At 38.3% G+C, this 25,275-nt stretch overlaps 1 protein-coding gene across 1 annotated transcript in view; it reads right to left on the bottom strand.

The window, feature by feature from the left end:
• Positions 1-25,275, bottom strand: part of CDKAL1 (CDK5 regulatory subunit associated protein 1-like 1) — a 622,071-nt gene that overhangs the window by 501,138 nt on the left and 95,658 nt on the right. Inside the window, exon 5 of the mRNA XM_010848824.1 lies at positions 18,935-19,019. Within this exon, the coding sequence (XP_010847126.1) occupies positions 18,935-19,019 (85 nt within the window). The remainder of the gene's footprint in view (positions 1-18,934; positions 19,020-25,275) is intronic.

Genomic DNA, 25,275 nt, shown 5'->3' with positions numbered 1-25,275 from the left:
AAAGAAATATGGGTTTAAGTTTTGCCCTATTATCAAAAACCTCACCTTGCTGAACAGAACCATCATTAAGTTGTCCTTTTCAAGGTTTTTTAAGGCTCAAGATTTGATCCAAAAGTGCCCTGTCCAGCCAGATTTCTACATAAAGCACATATGTGTGTGTGCTCGGTTGCTCTGTCATGTTCGACTCTTTGTAACCCCAGGGACTGCAGTCTGCCAGGCTCTCTTGTCCATGGGATTTTCCAGGCAAGAATACTGAAGTGGGTAGCCATTTCCTCCTCCAGGGGATCTTCGCGACCCAAGGATCAAAGCTGAGTCTTCTGCATCTCCTGCATTAGCAGGTGGAACTAACACTGAGCCACCTGGAAGCCCCACAGAACGCTACATGCAGAAAGTAAAGATTTTCTTTCAATCAGAATAAAGAAAATCGCAGATGTAGACAGTGACAGACAATATTCAGTCTTAATGAAGTCTTGCTTACTGAGAGAACAATTCGAGGCAAGTGACAACTTGTCTAGTCTTAACCATCTTATTAAAAAAAAAAAAAAGACTAGTCCTAGAATAGTAGTGCTTTGAGCAATAAAGATAAAAAAAAATCAAACACTGCTAACAGCACTGTCAGGAAATTCACTCTCAGTTTTCCTTAATTTGGCATATATTTATAGCAAAACTAACTTCAAATATAATGTTATAGCTTTAAAAACTACTAACACATGGGAGTCTACAATCATTACAAAATAAAGTTTTTCTTAAAATAGCAACATAATTGATAATGTCCTTGTATCCTAAGATGTTCCTCCAATAAATTTCAGAAGGAACATTCATTTATCTTTCAGAAACTATACAATTATGCCAGAACCTCCCTCTAAAACCATTCAACACAAAACAGACCCAGACTCAAAGCCCTCCCCTAAAGATGCTTATCTATAGCTGAGGACAGGGTCCATGCTCCAGTTTCCAGAACCCTGAACAATGTGTAAGACATAAGGGATGATATTTGCTGGAGAAATAGCTAAAAGGGTCTCTCCACATAGATGTCTAACACACAAGGTGGCCCAGGTTGTGGATAACAACGCCACTCATTTTATCTCATAGTCACTATTACTAACGAAAGAATAATTCAACTTATTCTTATTCACTGCTACTGGTTATAATGAACCCTTTGTCAGCTGGTTCCAGACAGAACAAAATACTATCCACATATAATTTCCATTCCTAGTAATAATCTAGGTCTTGCCTGAGGAGGGCTGGAAATGGAATGGCAGAAAGAGGAATGGCAATGGCAATTTAACACACAGGTTTTTTTTTAAGTGTTTTTCTGCTATGTTTCAAATATTTTTCTCTTACTATGAATAAATAATCTAGAATTCATTTGAGATCTAGATTAAAAGTTACTCTTTCAAAAGCCTTCCCAACTCGTTCACCCCAAAATGATTCCACCTAACTATAAAGAACCATTCTAAAACTAATAAAAGTGCAATAGGGAATAATTAAGAAATGCAGTAAATCAATCAGCACCAAAAAAAATGAGATAAAGAAGCTAAAAAAAAAAGCAAGTCGAAGAGAAAGTGGTGGAATTAGAGAACAGGAAATGTGAATAACATTCATAAAACTGGATTCCGAAAGAAGATTAAAAAAAAAAAAAAAGATAGAGCCAATATTTAAAATTAGAACCCAAGAAAACTTTCCAGAAATAAACAAAGATCTGAGTCTACATATTGAAATTCTTCCAATACCTAGGAGAGTTAACATGGAACAATCCCCTGGATAAACCTTAGTAAACTCTTGCTGCTGCTGCTAAGTCACGTCAGTCGTGTCCGACTCTGTGTGACCCCATAGACGGTACCCAACAGGCTCCCCTGTGCCTGGGATTCTCCAGGCAAGAACACTGGAGTAGGTTGCCATTTCCTTCTCCAACGCATGAAAGTGAAGTCACTCAGTCATATCCAACTCTTAGCGACCCCATGGACTACAACCTACCACACTCCTCCATCCATGGGATTCTCCAGGCAAGAGTACTGGAGTGGGTTGCCATTACCTTCTCTGGAGTAAACTCTTAGGCTTTAAAATAAAGATACTCAAGGACCACAGGCACAAAAAAAAAACAAAACAATGAACAGAGGCAAGCAAATCTGACTGACATCAGAGTTTCTAAAACACAAGGCATGGCAACAGTAGAGCAGCTTTTTGTTTTTGTTTTTATAGAAATTCAATGAAAGAAAGTATGAATAATGGATTTTACATCCAGTCAAGCTGTCCTTCAAATATCAATGCTATATAAAAAGTCTTAAACATAATAAGAATTCATAATCCTTTCTTGAAGAATCTACTACAAAACAAGCTTATTAATGCAACCAACCAATGACTAGGGAAATTTCAGAGAAACAGAATGGTAAGTCCATTCATACAAATAACTGTAAATCTGAGACTAAAATAAAAGTGAGAACATTAATCTTTGAAAGCTGAAGATTAATGTACAAACGTTGTAAGTTGTAACAAAGTACAAATGGTGCAAAAAAAATCTGAAGAAAAGGGAGAGGAAGTGACTAAGTAAACTAAGTCCACTGAATGCAAAACGTCAGAAGTTAAACTCTAGCGCTGAATAGATGGTAAATGACTCAACAGGTGAAAGAGGAATACAATCATCCAAACAGGACAGAGACAAACGTAACTACTGAAATAAAAATACAAATGTTCCTAATTACCATTTAATCTAAGGACAACAGTATATCTCATAGAGAAACATAACAAATATAAAACAATATACATATATAAAGAGAATCACAAAATATCACCACGGAGATGAGACACAAATATATCAGTAATATCAACAAATACAAAGGAGCTTGGCTTTCTTTATTAAAAAAAAAAGATTTTAAATTTGGCTTACAAATGTTCTATACACAAGAGACAAAGTGAAGCAGAGTAGTTCAGAATGGTTAAATTAAAGGGATAGACAAAGGTATAAAAAGAGCACAAAAAAAGAGCAAAGTAGAATTCAAGCCACAAGGGTTAAATATGAAAAGAACACTTTAATTCTAAAGCCACAACTGACAACAGAATTATAAGACTTAGAAATATTCATGGATCAAATAGTGCTGGAACCACACTTATAAAATAAAGAGGTTGAGTCTGAAAGGATTTTAATCTCAATGGAACTAGAGGATATGAAACGGAGAATCTCACAAATGTGCCATCAGAAGAAAGAACCTTAAAAACAAAGAGACTGTCTTTTTTTTTGAAGTGTACTTTGGTAACTAATACCTATGTATGCACTTACCTTTCAGCCTAGCCATGTCTACTTGAGAAATTAATCCTGAAGATAAACTTCCAATAATACAAATATATATATGCAAAAGTTTAGTCACTACAGCACTATTTGGAGCTACAAAATATTAGAAACAATGTAAATGTGCACATCTCTGAAAGTGGCTGAAAATACAGCCACTCGAAGTGCTACTCAGCCATAAGAAAGGATGATCTCTATCAACTCAAGCAGAGTTTCCAGCCTCTATTACCAAAAAAGGGTAAAGAATAGAGAAATCTCTAGAATACGCTATCATTTAAATTAGAGGGAGATTTCTAAAACTTACATGGATTCCGCATACAGAATTCTGTATATTTATTCTGTGGAATAATGACCCACAGAGTAAATAACCATGAGTCAAAACTGATATAAATAAATGATTAAATAGATGGGGGAGAAAACTGTTACCCTCATCGTAAAAGTCCAATTAATAAATGTAAAAGACATGATGGAAATAGAAAAATCAAGACTTGACTTGCGCTTATATGTACAAAAACAAAGAAGAAACCAGAAGCTAATGGAGACAGGTGGGAACAGGATGGAAAGAAGAGAAGAACGGGGATGATAAACAGCATAAGTTGCCAGTGATGCTTCTGAGTAAACCTTATACTTTTTAACACACATACAAATACTGGATATAGAAAAAGCAGAAGAACCAGAGATCAAATTGCCAACATCCACTGGATTATTGAAAAGGCAAGAGAGTTCCAGAAAAACATCTACTTCTGCTTTATTGACTATGCCAAAGCCTTTGACTGTGTGGATCACAACAAACTGTGGACAATTCTGAAAGAGATGGGAATACCAGACCACCTGATCTGCCTCTTGAGAAATCTGTATGCAGGTCAAGAAGCAACAGTTAGAACTGGACATGGAACAACAGACTGGTTCCAAATCGGGAAAGGAGTACATCAAGGCTGTATATTGTCACCCTGCTTATTTAACTTATATGCAGAGTACATCATGAGAAACGCTGGGCTGGAGGAAGCACAAGCTGGAATCAAGACTGCCGAGAGAAATATCAATAACCTCAGATATGCAGATGACACCACCCTTAAGGCAGAAAGTGAAAAGGAACTAAACAGCCTCTTGATGAAAGTGAAAAAGGAGAGTGAAAAAGTTGACTTAAAACTCAACAGTCAGAAAACTAAGATCATGGCATCTGGTCCCATCACTTTATGGCAAATAGATGGGGAAACAGTGGAAACAGTGTCAGACTTTATTTTGGGGGGCTCCAAAATCACTTCAGATGGTAAGTGCAGCCATGAAATTCAAAGACACTTACTCCTTGGAAGGAAAGTTATGACCAATCTAGACAGCATATTAAAAAGCAGAGACATTACTTTGCCAACAAAGGTCTATCTAGTAAAAGCTATGGTTTCTCCAGTAGTCATGTATGGATGTGAGAGTTGGACTATAAAGAAAGTTGAGCGCCAAAGAATTGATGCTTTTGAACTGTGGTGTTGCAGAAGACTCTTGAGAGTTCCCTTAGACTGCAAGGAGATCAAACCAGTCCATCCTAAAGGACATCAGACCTGAATATTCATTAGAAGGACTGATGCTGAAGCTGAAACTCCAACACTTTGGCCACCTGATGTGAAGAGCTGACTCATTTGAAAAGACCCTGATACTGGGAAAGATTGAAGGCGGGAGGATAAGGGGATGACAGAGGATGAGAGCTGCAGTCCATGGAGTCTCAGAGTCGGACACAACTGAGCAACTGAACTGAACTGACATATACACAGATATAAATATGTGCATACAAATATACATTTCCTAGCCCTGTCCACAGTTTACAGTGCCTAACTGCAATGATATCCCAGTAACAAGGAGCATACCTATTTCTCAGAGGTTTCTTTATATCCCTCACCAATGAAAGAAACCAGAGCTCCTGGGAGAAATGGCTCAAATCAAGACCAAAGCAAGAAGAGCACAAGAGAAGCCTGGATTCTCATGGCATTGGGAAGTAGCCAACTTAGAGTGTCCATTGGCCGAATCCAGACAATTTGAGCAGCAAAATAATGATAGCAAGGAATTATGTCTAAGATTAAAATAAATAACCTTGACTCTGTGTGTGCTCAATCATGTCCAGCTCTTTGTGACCCATGGACTGTAGCCCACCAGGCTCCTCTGTCCATGAGATTTTTCCAGGCAAGAATACTGGAGTGGGTTGCCATTTCCCTCCTCCAAAGGATCTTCTTGATCCAGGGATTGAACATGCATCTCCTGTGCCTCCTGCATTGCAGGTGGATTCTTTACTGCTTGAGCCATCAATAGACAGATGGGAGGAGGAAAGAGTCAGCTGTTTCTTACAGCAAGATTGCAATTAATTACCAAAGAATGCATGATGGCTACAGAAAAATCATCACTTGAAAAGTAACACAGTATTAATTGTTATATGCAAAAATAATCAATGAAGGCAAAAATTAATGGTGAAAACATGAGAAACAGGATACATGCATAATACCAAAGTATCACAAAATACTCATTCATTCCAAAGGTGTAGATAGTAACTATAGTGCAGAAAGCCGAAAGCCACCACCTTAAGCAGATAAATTTAATACCCAGCTACTATATGTCAAAGTTAACAACAACAAAAAAAGATTTAACAATGCCCTGAGTCTTCTTAGTATGACACACTGAGAAGGATGCGTACCTATCACTTTCTGTATTCTTGACAAAATGCGTAACATCTGAATCCGATCATGAGGAAATACTAGGAAAGCTCAAATTAGGCAACGTTCCACAACAAAGGTCACCAGTACTCTTCAAAAGTGTCAATGTCATAAACGACAGACTGAGGAACTGTCCTATATCGGACAATGTAGGATCCTAAACTGAATCCTGAACCTGAAAAGCACAAAATTTTGAATGAAGTCTGAACAACAGTTCATGGTATTGTCAATACCATGAACTTATTTATAGTATTTTATTTATAATAATAAATTTATTATAATTTATTGTCATTTATCAATAAATTAATAATCAATATTAATTTCCTGGTTTGATCACTGAATTATGGTAATGTAAGATATTTAAACATTACAGGAAGCTGAGTGAAAGGTCCGTAGGAAATCTCTGCACTGTTATGCAACTTTTGAGTATTACATTATTTCAAGATGCAAATGAATACAAAAGTTTAATATTCTACAAAATGCCAATCAAAGCATGTTTATAAACAATATTTTTAATAGCCAGTTATTAGGGAAAAACCTAAATGTCCATCAATAGATGAGCAAATAGTATTTCATGTATATAAAATAGAACATTTATGAATCCATAAATGAACAAGAGCACAAAGAATTAGTCTATGAATCTCTGCAGGGACACCAAGACACTGTTGCAGAATGTTAAAGTCACAATCTGGAATGGGAACTGGATATTCAACTTTCCTCTAATAATAATCAATGGCACCTACAGAAATCCAACAAGTATTATAGAACTCTTCCCTTTGGTTAGCTTTTCACTGGTTTGTATATAATTCTCCATTTTCAAATTAAATGTAAAACACTAAACCTCCATCTGAGAACAAGAAGCATTGTTGTCAGATGAAACAAACTTTTCAGAATTATATAAAAATACTGTTTTCAAGCAGTTAATTATATAATGGATTTAAATCTCAACCTGTCCTCCAATTGTTTAAGACCTTCTATGATAAATTTTAAACTCTGTTTTTGTTTTCCGTCTAAACTTTTCCAAAACTTTTCTAAACCAGGTTTACTTGTTATCACAAAACAAAGTATCAGAACAATGAGATACATACTTTCCTTATAAATCCATTTCAAATATGGTCACTGCAGTTCTTAAGAAAGTATGTGAAAATTCCCATTTTGCTATTGTTATTATTTCTGAAATAGCACAGGGTAACCAAAAAGACAAAAAGTTCTCAAACATCAACTATGTTGTTTCTTAAATATTCTGAATAAAGCAAACAGGAGTGAGAGGGTCCGTTGGTTCACAAATGTGCTAAGAATGTCACACAATATTCCAGATGAGGAAGATAAATAAAACACGTATCCTGCCTCAAAGATTACAACCTGTGGCAGAGGTATCAAGACACAGTAAGTATTCTCCCTTTCTTCAGTACTAACAGAACCCCAATTCTGCTGGGAGCAAAAACAAAACTGATATGTAGTAAAAGTTTTAGCCACAGTCGTGTCCAATGCTTGGACTGTAGTCCGCCAGGCTCCTCTGTCCATGGAATTCTCCAGGCAAGAACTGAAATCAAATGAAAATACACTGCATTTCCTAGCCTCCCTTACAAATAGAGGTGGTCATGTGATATGGCTCCAGCCAACAGGTGCAAACACAAGGTTTTGTGTGAGACTTCCCAAGAAGCTTCTTTAAAAAAGGGACAAATTCAGCTGGCATTGGAGAAAGCAATGGCACCCCACTCCAGTACTCTTGCCTGGAAAATCCCATGGACAGAGGAGCCTGGGGGGCTGCAGTCCATGGGGTCACTAGGAGTCAGACACGACTGAGCGACTTCACTTTCACTTTTCACTTTCATGCACTGGAGAAGGAAATGGCAACCCACTCCAGTGTTCTTGCCTGCAGAATCCCAGGGACGGGGAAGCCTGGTGGGCTGCCGTCTATGGGGTTGCACAGAGTCGGACACGACTGAAGTGACTTAGCAGCAGCAGCTGGCACTGTCCCTTTTCGTAGTTCCTCCTCTTTGTAAAGTACATACAATGCCTGAAGAGTAGCAACCATTTTACATCATAATGGAAAGAGCAACAGAACTTTAGAGACTCAGATCTCAACATCCTTGAGTTGGTAAACTAAAGCCAGCAACTTCCTAACTATAGACTTTGTATTATATAAAGAAAAATAAAACCCCCAAGAGGAGCCTGGTGGGCTACCGTCTATGGGGTCGCACAGAGTCGGACACGACTGAAGTGACTTAGCAGCAGCAGCAATCTTACTTAAGCTTCTATTTTTAGGGTCTTCTATGACATGCACCTGAACTTAATTTCTAAGTAATGCAATCTAATAGGAAAGAGATACAGAAAAAGTTCTATGAAAAGCTACAAAGGAAGACATTTGTTCTGACAGAGGCAGGGAGTGGAGTAGGTCAGGAGAAAAAGAAAAAAAAAAAAAAAAAATAGCCAACATACCAAGAAAGCAAACACACGGGTTGATTCATTCATTTGTTCAACTATTATTGTCAACCAGTGTATGAGGTGCTGGGATACACATAAAAGACACAGTGGCTGGGTTACAGACAAAGATATGATTAAAATTCGGGATTATTTATAGGGGGCAGCCACACACAGCTGTGTCAGATTGTGTCTACAAAAATTGTTATCTTTTCCTAATACCCTCAGTGGTACCATCCACTCAAAGTCTGTGCTCAAAAGTGCACCTTAAGGACTGCCCTCAGCCCTGGGGCTATAAAAACAGTAATAGAGAAGCTAAACATAGGGTACTTTGGATAGAATGTGCATCCACAGATGAGACCACTCACTAAAGGCAGAGTTGCACTTCAGCTGACGATTTTATGTATCCTTCACTGCACCCCATCCAGTTTTCCATGGTCACTGACAACCAAGTCTTAATGTAGTCTAAAATTCAAAGTAACTATTTTAATAGGACCCAGAGGACACCTAAACCTAATTGTAACCACAAGGGATAGAAACAGTTAATATTTAATATTTTAGTATCTTGTCCTATGGGTTTAAAAGTCATACTTTTCATTTATTATCAGCTAATAAACAATACTACTGAGTGACCAAAACTTCAGAAAGATTATGTTTTTCACACTTAGAGCATACAAGAAGGAGAAGAAAAAAAACACAAGCATCTTTTTTTCTCTCCTGTTGCATAAACACATACACACCAAGAATAAGTAGAATGTCTTTCAAACCAAAACAATAGGAAATCACTCTTGGCTGAAAGCACAGGCTTAGATCATGTTGATTCCATCTTTAATCCTGCTGAAGCAAGTTTCTGCATGCTTTCTGGGCCTCCACCTACAGAGATGTTAGGACAGCAGCCAACACATATATTTAATTACGTAAGTATTCAATGCTATCAGCCAGCTGTTGCCAGTACATAATACACTGACCTCTTTCACTTACTCTCCTGTTTAAAACGGCAAACACAAAGCAACTGTTGCTGTAACAGTAATCATGAAATATGCAAAATACTATTCTCCAAAAACATGTTAGGTAGCTATGAAACTCAGCTTTGCATTTTAAAATGATTTACTACATCTAAACTGCTTTTTCTGTTCCTGATTTGCAAATTAAGTAACTAATCTTTCAACTGTAAATTTAACTATTCCTTTTCTGTTTGTTTGAAGTTAACCAGGACTTCAATCCTAAAATATACTTTCTCCTTTATGCCCCATCAAATTTCTCACTGGGATTTGTCACGTACCAATCTCCCCGTACTCCCATTCATCTCCAGGCTTTTCCATGGATAGGGGACACACAACTAAAGCCTGTAACAGGAAATGGGTCCAAATCTGCCCTGAATTATTTACGTCTCACCCTTCACTTTAGGAATCAACAGAGAGCTCTTCATTTATGTTTCCAGAAAGCATGTTCATTCAATACCATCATTAACCCCAGACTAGCTGACGGGGGAGAAAAACAATACAAAGTCCTAGCAACAACAGAAAGTAGACTAAACAGATCCATGACTTAAGATCTGAATAATATGAATTCACATATGGTAGACAGTAAGAAGATCTAACACATAAACAGCAACTTATCCAGAGAAATTTGGCTTGCATCAAACCAGCTTTCAATTCGATGAAAAACAGTGCCAAATACTTACCAGGCACCGTTCTAGAAACTAAAGATCCCTCAGTAAACAAGACACATCACTGTCCGCATAGATCTTACTGTTCCACTCCTCTCACAAAGATCCTGCATCAAGTCAACCTCCCCAAAACATCTACTTCTTCCCCCACAACAGTCATGTTGATTTTTTTTTTCCTCCCACTTTGGGGTTTTTAATATTTTGTTCATTCATTGAAACTGGACAACTTGATACTCAAATATAAAGTTATATAATTAATAATATACTTAATATAACACAAAATAATATATTAGCAATGACTTGTTGATGCCCTGACAGCAGAATGATGCCAAGCACTCTTCCCCCAAAAGGAAGAATCAATCGGTTTAACCTAATTGTACAAATACATGTTGAGTACAACTATGTGTCTATAACAAGGACAAATACTACCTGTTTTTTATCTACCCTTTCCTACCCTCTGACTTGAGATGAGAAGCTTCAATTAAACCAATGGCCAAGATTCTGAAGCAGGCCCAGCTTGCTTCATGTGGCAGGAAGAACAGGGTCCTGCCACTCAGAGTTGAGCTTTCTGCCAACATGACCAAGCGAAACTTCAAGAAGGAAGAATTCTCACTCCTTTCACTACCTCCCTCTGGGAAGAACTGTGGACTCATTGTGACAAGCATGTTTCTTATCTCATTTAGGACAACAAGGGAGCAGGTTGCTTCCTAGTTTATAAGCAAAACATAAAAAGCAAAATGCCATGATTCCTTAAAAAGAGAGCCCTTTCGTACAGTCTTGCAACTTAGAAAGTTCTTTCCCCTTGTAGCAAATAAAAGCCTGTGTCTCGAAGGGAGTCACAGTGGTCTTGGGAGTCTCCGAACAGCTGACAAGCAAGTCTTACTCTATTGATGGTATCTGTTTCCCAAGAAAAAGAAAATCACTATATGGTGGAGTTAGAGGGTCAAAGACTTCATAAAAAACGATTTTCCTGAGGTCAATAACCTGACTTAAAGACCACAATCTAGCAGAGAGCCAAATATGTAAACAAATAATAAAATGTAATACGCAACAATAGATTGTTTGTCTGGGATGAAGCAGCAGCACAAAGCAGAAGGCGATTACCTCTGTGGACCCTAGAGGTGAAGGGTGGGTGGCAGCAGGAAGATAATCTTACACCGAATTACCTCTGATAGGAGTGCCACAAGATGACTAGGCTGCCAAGTAGGATTGCGTGGGGTGCATAAGAGAGAGGAGAAGAGAGTATCACATGCACGCATTTGTGGGGGAAGAAGAGCACACTCTAAGGAAGAAGAAAAACATATGCAAACACATTATGTGTCTGGAAAATCATACAAGTTTGGCAGGAAGTAAAATTCTATGGAGAAGTAGAAAGAACAGAGGAAATTGAGGCAGGCAAGGAACAGATTTTTTTTTTTTTTTTTTTGAGGCTAATTACTTTACAATATTGTATTGGTTTTGCCATACATTGTCATGAAACCACCACGGGTGCACATGTGTTCCCCATCCTGAACCCCCCTCCCACCTCCCTCTTCATCCCATCCCTCTGGGTCAGCCCCGAGCACCTTGCATTGAATCTGGACTGGCAATTTGTTTCATATATGATAATATACATGTTTCAATGCCATTCTCCCAAACCATCCCACCCTCTCCCTCTCCCACAGAGTCCAAAAGACTGTTCAATACATCTGTGTTTCTTTTGCTGTCTCACATACAGGATTATCGTTACCATCTTTCTAAATTCCATATATATGCGTTAGTATACCATATTGGTGTTTTTCTTTCTGGCTTACTTCACTTTGTATAATAGGCTCCAGTTTCACCCACTTCATTAGAACTGATTCAAATGTATTCTTTTTAATGGCTGAGTAATACTCCATTGTGTAATACTCCATGTACCACAGCTTTCTTATCCATTCATCTGCTGATGGGCATCTAGGTTGCTTCCATGTCCTGGCTACTATCAACAGTGCTGCGATGAACACTGGGGTACACGTGTCTCAATTCTGGTTTCCTTGGTGTGTATGCCCAGCAATGGGATCACTGGGTCATATGGCAGTTCTGTTTCCAGTTTTTTAAGGAATTTCCATACTGTTCTCTATAGTGGCTGTACTAGTTTGCATTCCCACCAACAGTGTAAGAGGGTTCCCTTTTCTCCACACAGATTATTTTTAAATACCTTGTTAAAACAAGAAATTCTATCTTTATTCTGTAGCTGAGAAGGAACCGTTACAGAGTGTGAAGGACAGGAAAGCATGAGCTGGAACATAATTAAAGCTGAGAACAGGCTCAACTTCTGCTGTAATATTAAGAGCAAGAAACACGGAGGACCGTTACTAAGACATTAGCAACAGGGATGAAGAGAAAAGATTAAATTTAATGTGTCCAGTTCGTGGCAATTTGATGAAACATGAGAACATACTGGTTCACTGCAAATTCCAAGAAGCACAATAAACACTAATAGCCCTGGGCAAAAGCAAAGAGAAGAAAGAAGTTGAAGGGAGGAAGAGAAGGGCATTTCAGAAGGAGAATCAATTCTAAAGGACAGGGAAAATTGGGAAGGGCAAGGAGTCAAAGAAAACTCCCAGACTCTCTGATCAGTGACTTGTAACCCAACAAGACAGGGAATAGGAACGCTGCTGGAGAAAAGGTGAGGCAGATACTGGAGAGGTTCTGACACAATGATTTAAAGTGTCAACGGGGCATCTAAAGGAAGAAGTCCAGAAAGGAGCTGGACATACAAGCTTGGTTCTTGGAAGGGGAGACCAGGGTCAGGAACAGAAATTTGGGAGTCATCAGCACACAGATAGTATCTCAACAGTAGAAGTAGATGAGAAATAGTAGGAGGAAATGTAAGCTCATGTTAAAAATAGCACTGCTTTGAGAAAAACAGTCACATTAGACAAAACTTGAGCAACAATACATATTAGGTCAAACAGTACAATATTTTGAACTAACACTCCATATTGAGGGAAACCTTTAAGGCGGGAAAGGAGAGCTGGAACCATGAGACTGTGAGTCGTACAAGCAAACAATGATTCACTTTCTGTGGCTGACACTTGAAACAATAACATAAAACTGATACTGAACTAAAGTCACTTCATACAATCAGAAAAGCCAAAATTAAACGTTTAAAGAAAAAATCCACAGCCTACAGCATTAAAAAAAAAAAAAAAGTAAGTTTAACAAAACAGTGTTATCTAACCTGTTTCTTGCAAACGGCCAAACTAAAAGCTAGTATTTTTATCTCCCAATGCCTATTTTTTTAGTTAAAAAAAGACTGCCTGATTACTAACAAATCTAGTTAAAATAGAACCAGTTTTTTTTTCTTTCTTTAAACTGTGTAAGTACTAATTGAAAACGAAAGCCTTTCTGTTCTTAATAAGTCAGCTTTTTTGAAGGCAATTTATTTTACAAATTCAAGTTGAAATAATATTCTGATGTGTCCCCCAACTTTAACTTACGATAAGGAAGTTCACTACATCCACATAAAGCCAAAAATATTTTCAGAATAGGAATGAAGTTCCAATAATTTGTTTGATCAACAAGATGCTGTTTCTAAAAAGAACTTTCCTTTAAACTGAAGATATCATACAAAGCAGGTTACCCTCTGTCTCAAAACACACTTTCATCTTGGTCCATTTCTCCTTATATTTCCATGGTTCTTTCCAGTAATTTCACTTAGATATCTAAACCATCCCTTTAGCATTACCATTTATTTCTTCAGGCAAAGGTGGTTCAAAGAACTCGTGACTTGTCTATTTACTATCAGTATGGCTAAACCACAGTGCCCATTTGGGTTAATAACGCACAAGGTCAAACAGAGGTTGACAGTCCATGATCAAAGCAAGCTGGCTATTCTTTCTGTCATTTATATAGAACACACAAGACGTGTTTATTTTCACCAGCCTCTGAATGACCTCCTTTAGGTGGCATGGAAAAGATCCCACATTTCTATAAAGCATGAACCAAAGGAGTTTTCTTATTTGATACTCTCATTAAGAGGAAATTCTATTTTTTTTTAAACTTTTGATCTTTTTCGTTTACTCAAGAGCCCCTCAAGTTAAAGGCCATATTGTCTAAATCAAATTGGTATACTGGATAAAAACAAGGACAGGGCAACTGGCAAGGGCTCAAGAGGAAAGAGTATGCATGAAACAGCCTGCCATCACAAAACGTGGGGCTCATTAGCGATTTTTTCAAAATTAGTAAAGGCAAAAATAGCATTTAAGATTTCAGAGTTCAAAAGGCAGACAAAAAAATCATTCTTAACTCTTTTTACTACTTAAAACTCCTACTCTTTTATCAATCTGAGTATCAATAATACAAACACTGCAAAACCTTAGTGATTAGATCAACTAGTAGAAAGTATTGAGCCGTAGAGCCTACAGATGAACAGACATGCATTTTCATCCCAACTATGTTATTTTGACTAGGTTAAGAAATTACTTAAGGACACATGATTTATTATCAGCACCAGTATATAAAATCAAATTTTCCAAGTAATTTTATGCCAATATGCTCTGCAACAAAGGTTAAATAATACTCCCAATATTTTTTATACTGTATGCTGCAAACCTAATACTTTTGACCACCACCACCAAGAGAAAAGAAAAAGGCCATGGCTGCCTTGTCACATATTTGCAGTTCTAAGATCTTAATCAAGACTGCATTAATCACATAAAAGATAGTAAAGCTCTCACAGTTTTCTTTCTTTTCTTCTGTGAAAACAAGAGGGTCTACTGTCGGGTAGCTCAAGAGATAAAATGATTTGATAACAGACAAACTACTCTTAAATATCAAGATTACACTGGGAGCGAAACAAAAGCAGATGATCAGAAATGATGACAAACACCCAGACATAAGTGGCAAAGTGAAGCAATCATCATTCGTGGTGCCTTCAGACTAGAGAAATATAGCCCCCCACCCATTCAATAAAGGGTGAGTTCGAGCATAAGGGATTAGGTGCAGCTGAACAAGGAGAAATGCAACACCCTACCAGGCGCTGTGCTGCACTGAGTCGCTCAGTAGTGGCCGACTCTTTGCAGCCCCATGGACTATAGCCCACCAGGCTCCCCTCTCCACGGGCATCTCCAGGCAAGAGTACTAGAGTGGGTAACCATTCCCTCTCCCAGGGGATCTTCCCCACCCAGGGATAAAACTGAGGTCTCCCACATTGCAGGTGGATTTTTTACCATCTGAGCCACCAGGGAAGCCCCGATAGTGCTCTCCTTGCATTTAAACATTGCCTCACTATCATGAGAAGAAAACAATGCATCTAGTGAGCAGGCTGAAGGGAAAGGATGGAGCCAGAGCCGGACAGAAGACAAACATGTAGCGTGATTGAAGGTATAATAAAGTTTCTGAACTATTTATCTTTGTTTTGCTTTGTTAGGAGACAGTGATGAAAGAGGGGAAAACATTTAAATAAAGTGAAATGCTTGACAAGAGTAGGTAATCTTTCACTGAAAGTCTTTACATATATAAATGCCACTTGAATTGGATGTTTTCTCAATGTTAATTGTTAATGTGCCTTCTACAGGATTATATTTATTCTGGAAACAAACCCAACGTTAGCTTAGGTGTTACGTTAACAAGAGCTAGTTGTGATTATCAAAAGCCTTCAAAGCCATTAAAAAAAAATACTTAATCACCTTTAATACTGTTTTTAAATTTTCTCTCAATCAAGGGGAACAGTGCATTAAAGGAACCTGCGCTGGCTACCACTAGCTTTGTAGTATTAAAATGACAAACACATCTTAAGTGATTACCTCACTTAATCAAACACCGTATCATTATCTTGAACCACTTTCACAACAGTTTATATAAGAAAACCCACTGACACGAGTTATATTTGACTTTTTAAGTAAACTTGTACAAACAGTCTAGAAGTGTATCCATTCATTACATTATAACATTGATAATCACAGAAACTTAGTTCTCTGAGTTCTGAGTTTAGAGGCTATCAGTAGCACTAAAATATCTTTTTATCTTATGCCTTTCCCCTGCAGAAAAAAGTAGATCATGTGGAACATGACAGACATCTCACAGAATAAAAAGCATTCTTTGAAAACAAGCAGCACCTGGCAAATTTCATGCTCTGCTCTTGTTTTAACTCTACCTTCTTCTGGTCCTAACCACAGCCCTAACTCCTTAGTTCCTTCCCACATCACCGCCACCCTCCTAAGCTTCCCACCATTGTTCAGATAGCAAGTCTTCTCTGCTCATTCCATAGTTACTGAGTTGAGAACACCATCACATTCAAAGGTCACTTCTATGGAAATACAAAAGCTGTATCTCAAGTGTTGTCTGATAATCTGCCCCAAATCTACAACTGCTTACCTGACGTCTTTACCTGGAAAGCATAGAATTAGATTTAACAACTCACAGACTGTAGTGAGACTGCCTATGCTAATATCCCACCACCACCATTTATGAACCCAAGGGCTTTAGAGAACTTCATCTTCAAAACAGACGCTGCTTCCTCCGTAAAACAGAAATAAAAGTGAAAACTACAATTCATTGGAAGACTGTAAGAATTAAATTAGATGATATCCAATTGCTGTAAAGCACCTTGAACAGTGCCTGCCATACAAAAGACACTTGATAAAGATCAAATATTATCCATTACTTTATTATAATATTTAGCTGTAACTTCACATTTTCAAAACTAAAACATGGCTTCCTTCAAATTGAAGAACAAAAAGGCACTAGAGCTATCAAACGTTTAGGCCTAATATAAATCTATACTAATTACGACTATGTAGAATAAGCACCAACACAAAGAAATAAATCCATTAAACTGAACACTGTACCAAGGGACAGACACAAATATCTATGGACAATGAGCCTATGACAAAGCGGGTAATAAATAAATAAAAGGAGAGAGGGCAGGCTTTTTAAAAAAAATAATAAATGATACTGGAAAAGTTGGTGTTTATGCAAAAAATAAATAAATAAAATGGGACCCCCTTCCTGGTTCCATACCAAGAGAAAAAAAAAAAATCAGTTCCACATGAATTATAAAATGAATTTAAGAATTAAAAACCACAAAATTTTTAGAAGAAAATACAAAGAATATCTTTAGAGTAGGGGAAAGACATTTTAAAGAATACAAGCACAGACCCAAAGGCAAAGACAGAAAATTTTAAGCCAGAATTTCTCTTCAGCTTGAGATACTGTTAAAGAAAGTGAAAGATAAGCCACAGCTGATAGGAGCAACAGATGCAATACATAAGGGTTAGTACACAGAATGCACTGAATGTATTCCCACAAATAAAAAGACAAATATCAGAAAAAAATACTTTAAAAGCATTTCACACACGTACACACACACACAAAATTCAAATGGCAAACATACAAAAAGATCCTCAACATCACTAGTAATCATAGAAACAAATTAAGAACATTGAAATACCATCTCCACCACCAGATTGGCAGAAATTTACAACCCTGACCATATCAAGTATTAGCTAGAATGGAGAACAACCACACACATCCATGACTGGTGGGAATGAGGTTCAGTATATCCGTCAGGGAAAAAGTTCAGCATCACCTAAAAGTTTGAATATGCACACACCTGTGACCCAATAATTCAATTCCCAGGTACATATCCTAAAATAACTTTCGCACGGCTGCACTGGAAAATGTTCAAAATATTCAGAGCACCAATGCTCATAAAAGCAAAACAGGGAAAACTCAAAACTCTTTCAATAATAAAATGAAGAAACTATGACAAATTCACTCAGTAAGATACTACAAATGGCCAGAGTTATTTTACATCCATCAACGTGGATAAATCTAAAAGCAAAATGGTAGAGAAAAGAAGCAAGTTCAGAACACAAACAGTGTAAGTCCAATAAACAAAGCTTAAAACAGGGAAAAACTAATTAAACACATTGTTTACAGATATATTTAGCAGATGATAAATAAAAGGAAGGGGATGACTCACACAAGTCAGGATAAAGATTACATCTTGAGGATATGACTGAAAGAGGGACACGGAGCAGTTACCTAAGGTCTTAGTAACGCCTTATTTCTTAGGCTGGATGGTGGATGCATAAGTGTTACATTTGTTACCCTTATTTAAACTGTACATGTTTCATAAACTCATTTATGTATGACATATTTCACAATAAAACCAATGTGGTGGGGACTGAATTTGAGAGTGAACTCAGGAAATGAAGAATCTTAAGTTTCTCAGGAAAGGCAAGAAGAAAAACAAGATGATAGCTAAAAGGGGTGCATGGGGCTGAGTAGACCTGAGTGTGTTTATAGGTCAATGCAAAGGCACCAATGGGGTTGGAGAGGTTGAAAATAGAGGTGAATGAGAATATAAATTTATAGAATGAAGGTTCTAAGAAGGTGGGTGGAATAAGATTCAGAGATGTGAAAAAAAGAATATTTCTTTCACTGTAAGTTGAAGAACAATTCAATAACCATGGATTACATGCCCCCTCCCCCAGTAAACTGCAATTTCCTTGATGGCCAGGCATTATTAGCACTTAGAACAGCACTAACAGGCAGGCAAGAGCGAAGAGGTAAGGACTGCTTTGGGCAGTTTCAAAAAGTAGGGACTGGATTCCCTGAGAAAACTATGTTATTAATACTTAACAGATACTCAAAACACCTATTAGCCACCTTTATATATACTCAAACATCTATTAGAAAAGTCTACATTCAAGTTTTGCTCTTTATCAGATAAAATCAAAACAGTATAATTATAAAAGTCCAACTCATACTTTTATTGATAACATTCTGAGTATTTTGTAATGTTAGTAATCTTTTAAAAGCTATTTTCCAGAAATTCTTACAACACTTAGAAAAGATGAAGAAAGAAAAAAAAAATCAGCTTTCACTTACTTAATTGAGTTTCTAAAGTGGTCTTCAGCTGGATTTTTTACAGTACAACTATTCAGGAGCCATAAGTCTGCATCTGATGCATTTTCTATTAAAAACAGAAATATGAAACAGGAAAGTAAGTATCACATTTAATCAGCCAAAAACATCCAAGTGCGTACTCAAATGGCATTGGGACTGTGGGGGGGTGGGGGGTTGGGGGGAAGAGCTAGTGGATGAGTCAAGTCAATGGGCCATTACAATACAACATGCAGCTGCTTCAATATGGAAACATTGGTGAGAAATAAATATTAAAATATATAACCTGTGCTCTTATTTTCTCATTTAAAATATAAAGAGGATAAGCATTTTCTTCCTGCATTGTCAATACCTGCAAGTATTTAATAACGTCCAAAAGATAAAGTGAAACTGGCCTAATCTTACCTCTGAATATGAAATTAATTGCCTCTCTGGGGACTGTGTATTAACATTATTGAAGCACATGTATTATACACTGAATATTCTTCAGCTTAAGATGTTACTAAAAATATGGTTTCTCCTCTTTGAAAAAGTTAATGATTTACATCAAAGTGAGCCTTTTATTCCTCTCGCTAATTCGATTAGATACTGTTATATACAATAATAAACTCACTAGCTATGCAACAAATCACCTAAACTCATGTTTACTGAAATGAATTTATAAATGCCTGAAGTGCTTGATGCTATTCCAACAACCTTACTGCCTAAAAGGACTTAAACAGTAAAATAGGATTACCACGATGAAAGGAAAACCAAAATTGAAAACTGCAGCACCTTCACTGGTATTTCATTAAGAACAGAAGCAAAGGTCAAAAGAAATGCAAAACCAAGGACACTTGATGTCTGTGTGTACGTTCTCTACCTGGGAACGGAACTTCCAGTGAGGACATAACAGGAAAGGGAGGATGAACATGTCCAAGCTTCCAGTAAAACTTGGCAAAACCTTCTTCCCCAGCATCTTTTATAAAAATGGTAAATTTCTTTTTACAAAGAGGCAAGATACACAACTATCTGAAAAGAAAAGCTCCTCATTACTATCCATCAGCTGAATACTAAGATTCCCTCTAACTTGTCTTACTCCTTCCATTCACACGTCTCACCCGCACCCCAGAGTCTATCTTCCCACCCAGAACCCAGAGGGGCTGTCCGTAAAACATCTATCTGATTATGCTGCCTGCTCAAAATCAGAGATGACAAGTATTCACCTACCTTTTCTAGTTCCTCCCAAATTATCCCCAGAAATGCTACCTAAAAGACAATCTTCTTGTAGCAATCTGATCAGATTACCTTTTCAATCTTCCAGTGAATTCCAGTTGGTATTCAAAAATCTCCACCTCCTTAACTTCAATATTCATTTCTCCCTATATTCTTTATCCTTCCAGCCACACCAAAGCAAATTCCTCAAGTTTGCCCTAGTCAATCTGAGGAGCACACTTTATTTGCTTCACAGGAATAGCTCATCCCCTTTCATCTGCCTACCCACTTGGCTAACTCCTATTCACCCTTCAGTTTCCCCCTGATGTTGGTTCGATGCCTCCTCTCTGAACTCCCATAGTAGACTGTGTTGAGACTATCCTTGTACTTTACAATTCTACATTAAGATAATACATTTTCCCAGTCTGTCTATATTACTATTAAAGAGATATTGAAGACAATATTTTTTTTCTGCTGTTATCTGAATGTCCAGGGCCTAACACAGTGATGGGTACAGAACAGACATTCAAATAACCATGGAAAACAAAACAGTGCACAAGCAGGAATAAAAAAGAAGATGCCAGAGGGATAATGTGTGGGACCACATGCATATGGCTTGTTAGATGCCTTCTACCAATTTCCTAAAGCTCTGAAGGCCACACCAATCCTCTGAAATAAGCTTCAAGAAGCTCACCAATTTATTCAACAAATATTTAGGACCAAGATTTTACCTTACTCACAGCCAGATCCCCAGCACTTATTACAATGCCTCGTACATAGGTACTCAGTGAGTATCTACTATTTACTGAATGAATGTTGAATCTTGAAAGACAAAGCAATACTATGAGCTATGTATTATGCACATAAGAAAAAATCATCGGTGTCTGTTAGCTAATGATGAAGAATATAGAGACTACGGACTTACTTCAAACAAACAAAAGTCAAGAGACAGAACCATATGTGGCAGATGACAACTCTATATCCTGCCACATTCTTTTCTCCGGTCACCTTCAAGTCGTCAGACCACTTTCCCCGTACTTTAACAAAAGCCTTCTCAAGGAGAACTCCATTAATAAATAAGGCACATTATTCTACTTTGTCTGGAATTTTGCCAATGTTGAAATGTACTGCCTTTCAAAATAAAGTGAATACTATGCTTGGTGATCCAGTACTCATGATCAATAGGAATCCTGTGAATATACCAATATGCCCACAAAGGTATCTAACTTTTTTGGTGTGTGTGTGTTAGTTGCTCAGTTGTGTCCGACTCTTTGCGACTCCATGGACTATAGCCCACCAGGCTCCTCTGTTCATGGAATTCTCCAGGCAAGGATACCGGAGTGGGCTGCCATTCTCCAGGGGTTGTTCCCCACCCAGGGACTGAACCTGGATCTCCTGCATTGCAGGAAGATTCTTTACCATCTGAGCCACCAAAGAGGACAAACTTTTTGGTAACCACCTCCAAAAAGACAATGTCCTTTCTCCAATGAACACATGAGTTTCTTATCCAGTTACTTTTGAACTTAGTTTTGAGCTAATATATTTAATATTGGCAAAAAGATCATTCTACTTAGAAGTCAAAAAGATTGTTCTACTCAGAAGTATAAACCAACCAACAATCAAAATGCAATGAGGTTGTACTATGTGTCAGGCTGTGTCCTAAATGCTGGGGATGTGGCTGTGAAAAGAGATTTCAGCCTCAAGGAGTTTACAGTCTTAAAGAGGAAATCTGATCAAAACAAAAGAACAGCAAGGTAATTTCAGGCGCTGGTCAATGATATTAAGATGATTAAAGAGGGTAATGAACAGACAATAACTGTGGGGTTGCTGGTCAAAGTAAGTCTCCCTCAGAAGTTTAAATCTGAGTTGAGACTGACATAATGGGAAGGAATCCGCCAAGCAAAGATCAGAAGAGAGAGCACTCCAAGAGGAAAATACCACAAGTGCAAAGGCCATGAAAAAGGCCCAAGCCTGTCATGTTCCAGTAACAGAGATGATCAGCATGACTGGACTTAGGGAGAGAAAGGTCTGAGAAGCAGGCAGGAATCAGATGATGTTGGCAAGTTAAGAGCTTTCAGTTCAGTTCAGTTGCTCTGTCGTGTCTGACGACTCTTTGTGACCACATAGACTGCAGCGCACCAGGCTTCCCTGTCCATCACCAACTCCTAGAGCTTGCTCAAATTCATGTCTATCAAGTCAGTGATGCCATCCAACCATCTTGTCCTCTGTCATCCCCTTTTCCTCCTGCCTTCAATCTTTCCCAGCATCAGGGTCTTTTCCAATGTGTCAGTTCTTCACATCAGGTAGCCAAAGTACTGGAGTCTCAGCTTCAGCATCGGTCCTGCCAATGAATATTCAGGACAGATTTCCTTTAGGATGGACTGGTTGGATTTCCTTGCAGTCCAAGGGACTCTGGAGAATCTTCTCCAACACCACAGTTCAAGAGCATAAATTCTTCAGCGCTCAGCTTTTCTTTATAGTCCAACTCTCACATCCATACATGACTACTGGAAAAAACATAGCTTTGACTAGATGGACCTTTGTCAGCAAAGTAATGTCTCTGCTTTTTAATATGTGAGAGCTTTACATTTAAGAGTAAGGGAAAGTCACCATTGGATTTCAAACATATAAACTAATTTCTACCTCAGTAATCCCATTCTGCCATCACTGTGAAGAAAAGTCTGTAGATAGGGTAAAAGTAAAAACAAGTGAGAGAAAAAAGTAAATGCAAGAAAACCAGTTGGAAGCTAATGCAATGCAATGGTCTAAGAATAAGCGAAAGGTGATGGAAACCTGGACTGGGGTCAGAGCAATGACATGAATCAGAGAAGTAAAGAAAGGTATATTTTGGAAGTAGAATAAAAAAAACTGATAGAGTAGGTATATATTGTGCAAGAAGGAATCAAAAAGGATCCTTAAGCACATGGCAAAGATTCTGGCCTGAGTATCAGTTGCCTGTGGTGCCATTTACTGAGATGAAGAAGGTGTAGAAAGACATGATTTGGGGAACAGAGAATCTAAAGTTTTGTTGTGGCCATGTTATATTCGAGATCCCGATTAAATATTTAACTAGAAATACTGATCAGTCATTTGATTTCAGGAGTCTTCCAGGCTGGAGACACAAATGGGAGACTCAGAAACCCCAAAAAATAACTGAATTCATAGGAATGGACACACTCACCTAAGGAGAGAATATAGAGGGGGAAGGAGAGAAAAGTAGAAGACAGAACACTGGTGCTTCAGGGTCAGATGGAGAAGTGGAGATGAGAAAAGGCCATCGAAAAGAAACAGCCGCTAAGAGGATAGAAACTAGGGCCCATGGCGTCACAGAACTCCACGCAGAGAGTATTTTTAAAAGGAGTCATCCACTGTACTAAATGCTGAGAGCTCAAAGAAACATATCTGTATCGTTACTAAAAAATTAAGATGATCCTCCACCCTTTATCATTTTCCTCTCTCAATTTTGAGTATTTGCTTGCTCTGTGCCAACCCACACACACTCAGCAAAGGCCTTTTTCTAAGGTTTTTAAATAACACAGAAACATTCATTACAAAAGGCGAGTGCGGAGAAAAATTATATATGGCTATTTGCCATTAAGAAATGTTGATTCCACATGTTCTGTCCCCTTATGAACCCATTTTCTGGGTTTTAAGATGCCATCAACCATAAGGAACACAGTCAACTTTGTAATAGCTCTTCAAGAGCTATTATACTGAACACTATATTCAGTTCTTTTAAGTTTTAAGATACATCCCAACTTCAAACATTACTATAGGAGGCAGGGTGGCATGCATTTGAAATGGAAGAAATAAGCTAGTATTTGGTACATCTATCTTAGAGCAGCACCATCTAGAACAATTAGGAAATAACAGAACACCTGCAGTGTCCAGAACCTCATCACCCAAAACAAAACAAATGTTCAAACATCCTACTGCTGGTAGGCAATTTAGTTATTGGATTAACGTCTTCATTAGACCTGGAGCTCAAACTCGAAACCTCCTGACACCAATGATTTTTAAGTTATTATCTTCTAGTGTCATTTATATTTGTCCTGCCTTTCCATTCTTTTTATTACCATCCTAATGGGGCTTCCCTGGTAGCTCAGACGGTAGGGCATCTGCCTACAATGCAGGGGACCCGGGTTCGGTCCCTGGGTGGGAAGATCCCCTGGAGAAGGAAATGGCAACCCACTCCAGTATTCTTGCCTGGGGAATCCCATGAACCGAGGAGCCTGGTGGGCTACAGTCCACGGGGTAGCAGGGTTGGACACGACTGAGCAACTTCACTTCACTTCAAGAGAAGGTTAACACCTCATGGTCTTGCCTTAATCAATGGCAGATTCTCCAGTCCCAAGAGAAGCAGAATTAGAGCAAGAACGGACCAAGAAAGGGAAAGGCAGGGAGAAGACACCAAGACTGGAGGCACAGACTCTGAGAAGCCAAAGGACTGAATTCTACCTACCCTCAACTTGTTCTCTAACACTTGTTAACCCCTGATCTGCAGCTGAAAATCATCTGTACATACGCTAAATATTGCCAATGCCAGAGCTGGGATATAAGGACTGGTGTGAAAAGCTACCTGCTTGAGGCTGGCCAGATGGAATCCAGAGCCCAAGATGTGATTATTCACAGCCCTTCATTATTACAAATGGTGTTGTAATCAATAGCACTGTGCATGTATCATTTTGTATTTTTCCCATATTACCTTTGGAACGAAGTAGGGTTCATTCCAAGAAAGTGGGGCTGTTCAGTCAAAGGATAAATTTCCATCTGTAAGGGGTACTTAGCTTTGCACTCCCATGAGCAATGCATGAGATTACCTACTTATCCACAGCATTGCCCATGGAGTGTGCTATCAAACCTCTGTACTTTAGCCACTGCAGTGAGAAATAGGAAGCCAGTAGGATTTGGGAGAAGGCAATGGCAACCCACTCCAGTACTCTTGCCTGCAAAATCCCATGGACGGAGGAGCCTGGTAGGCTGCAGTCCATGGGGTCGCTAAGAGTCAGACACGATTGAGCAACTTCACTTTCACTTTTCACTTTCATGCATTGGAGAAGGAAATGGCAACCCACTCCAGTGTTCTTGCCTGGAGAATCCCAGGGATGGGGGAGCCTGGTGGGCTGCTGTCT

Source organism: Bison bison, unplaced genomic scaffold, assembly GCF_000754665.1.
Source record: "Bison bison bison isolate TAMUID 2011002044 unplaced genomic scaffold, Bison_UMD1.0 scf7180017864274, whole genome shotgun sequence".
Taxonomy (NCBI): domain Eukaryota; kingdom Metazoa; phylum Chordata; class Mammalia; order Artiodactyla; family Bovidae; genus Bison; species Bison bison.
The sequence above is the reverse complement of the archived record's forward strand: the minus strand, read 5'-3'. Positions and strand labels throughout refer to the sequence as shown.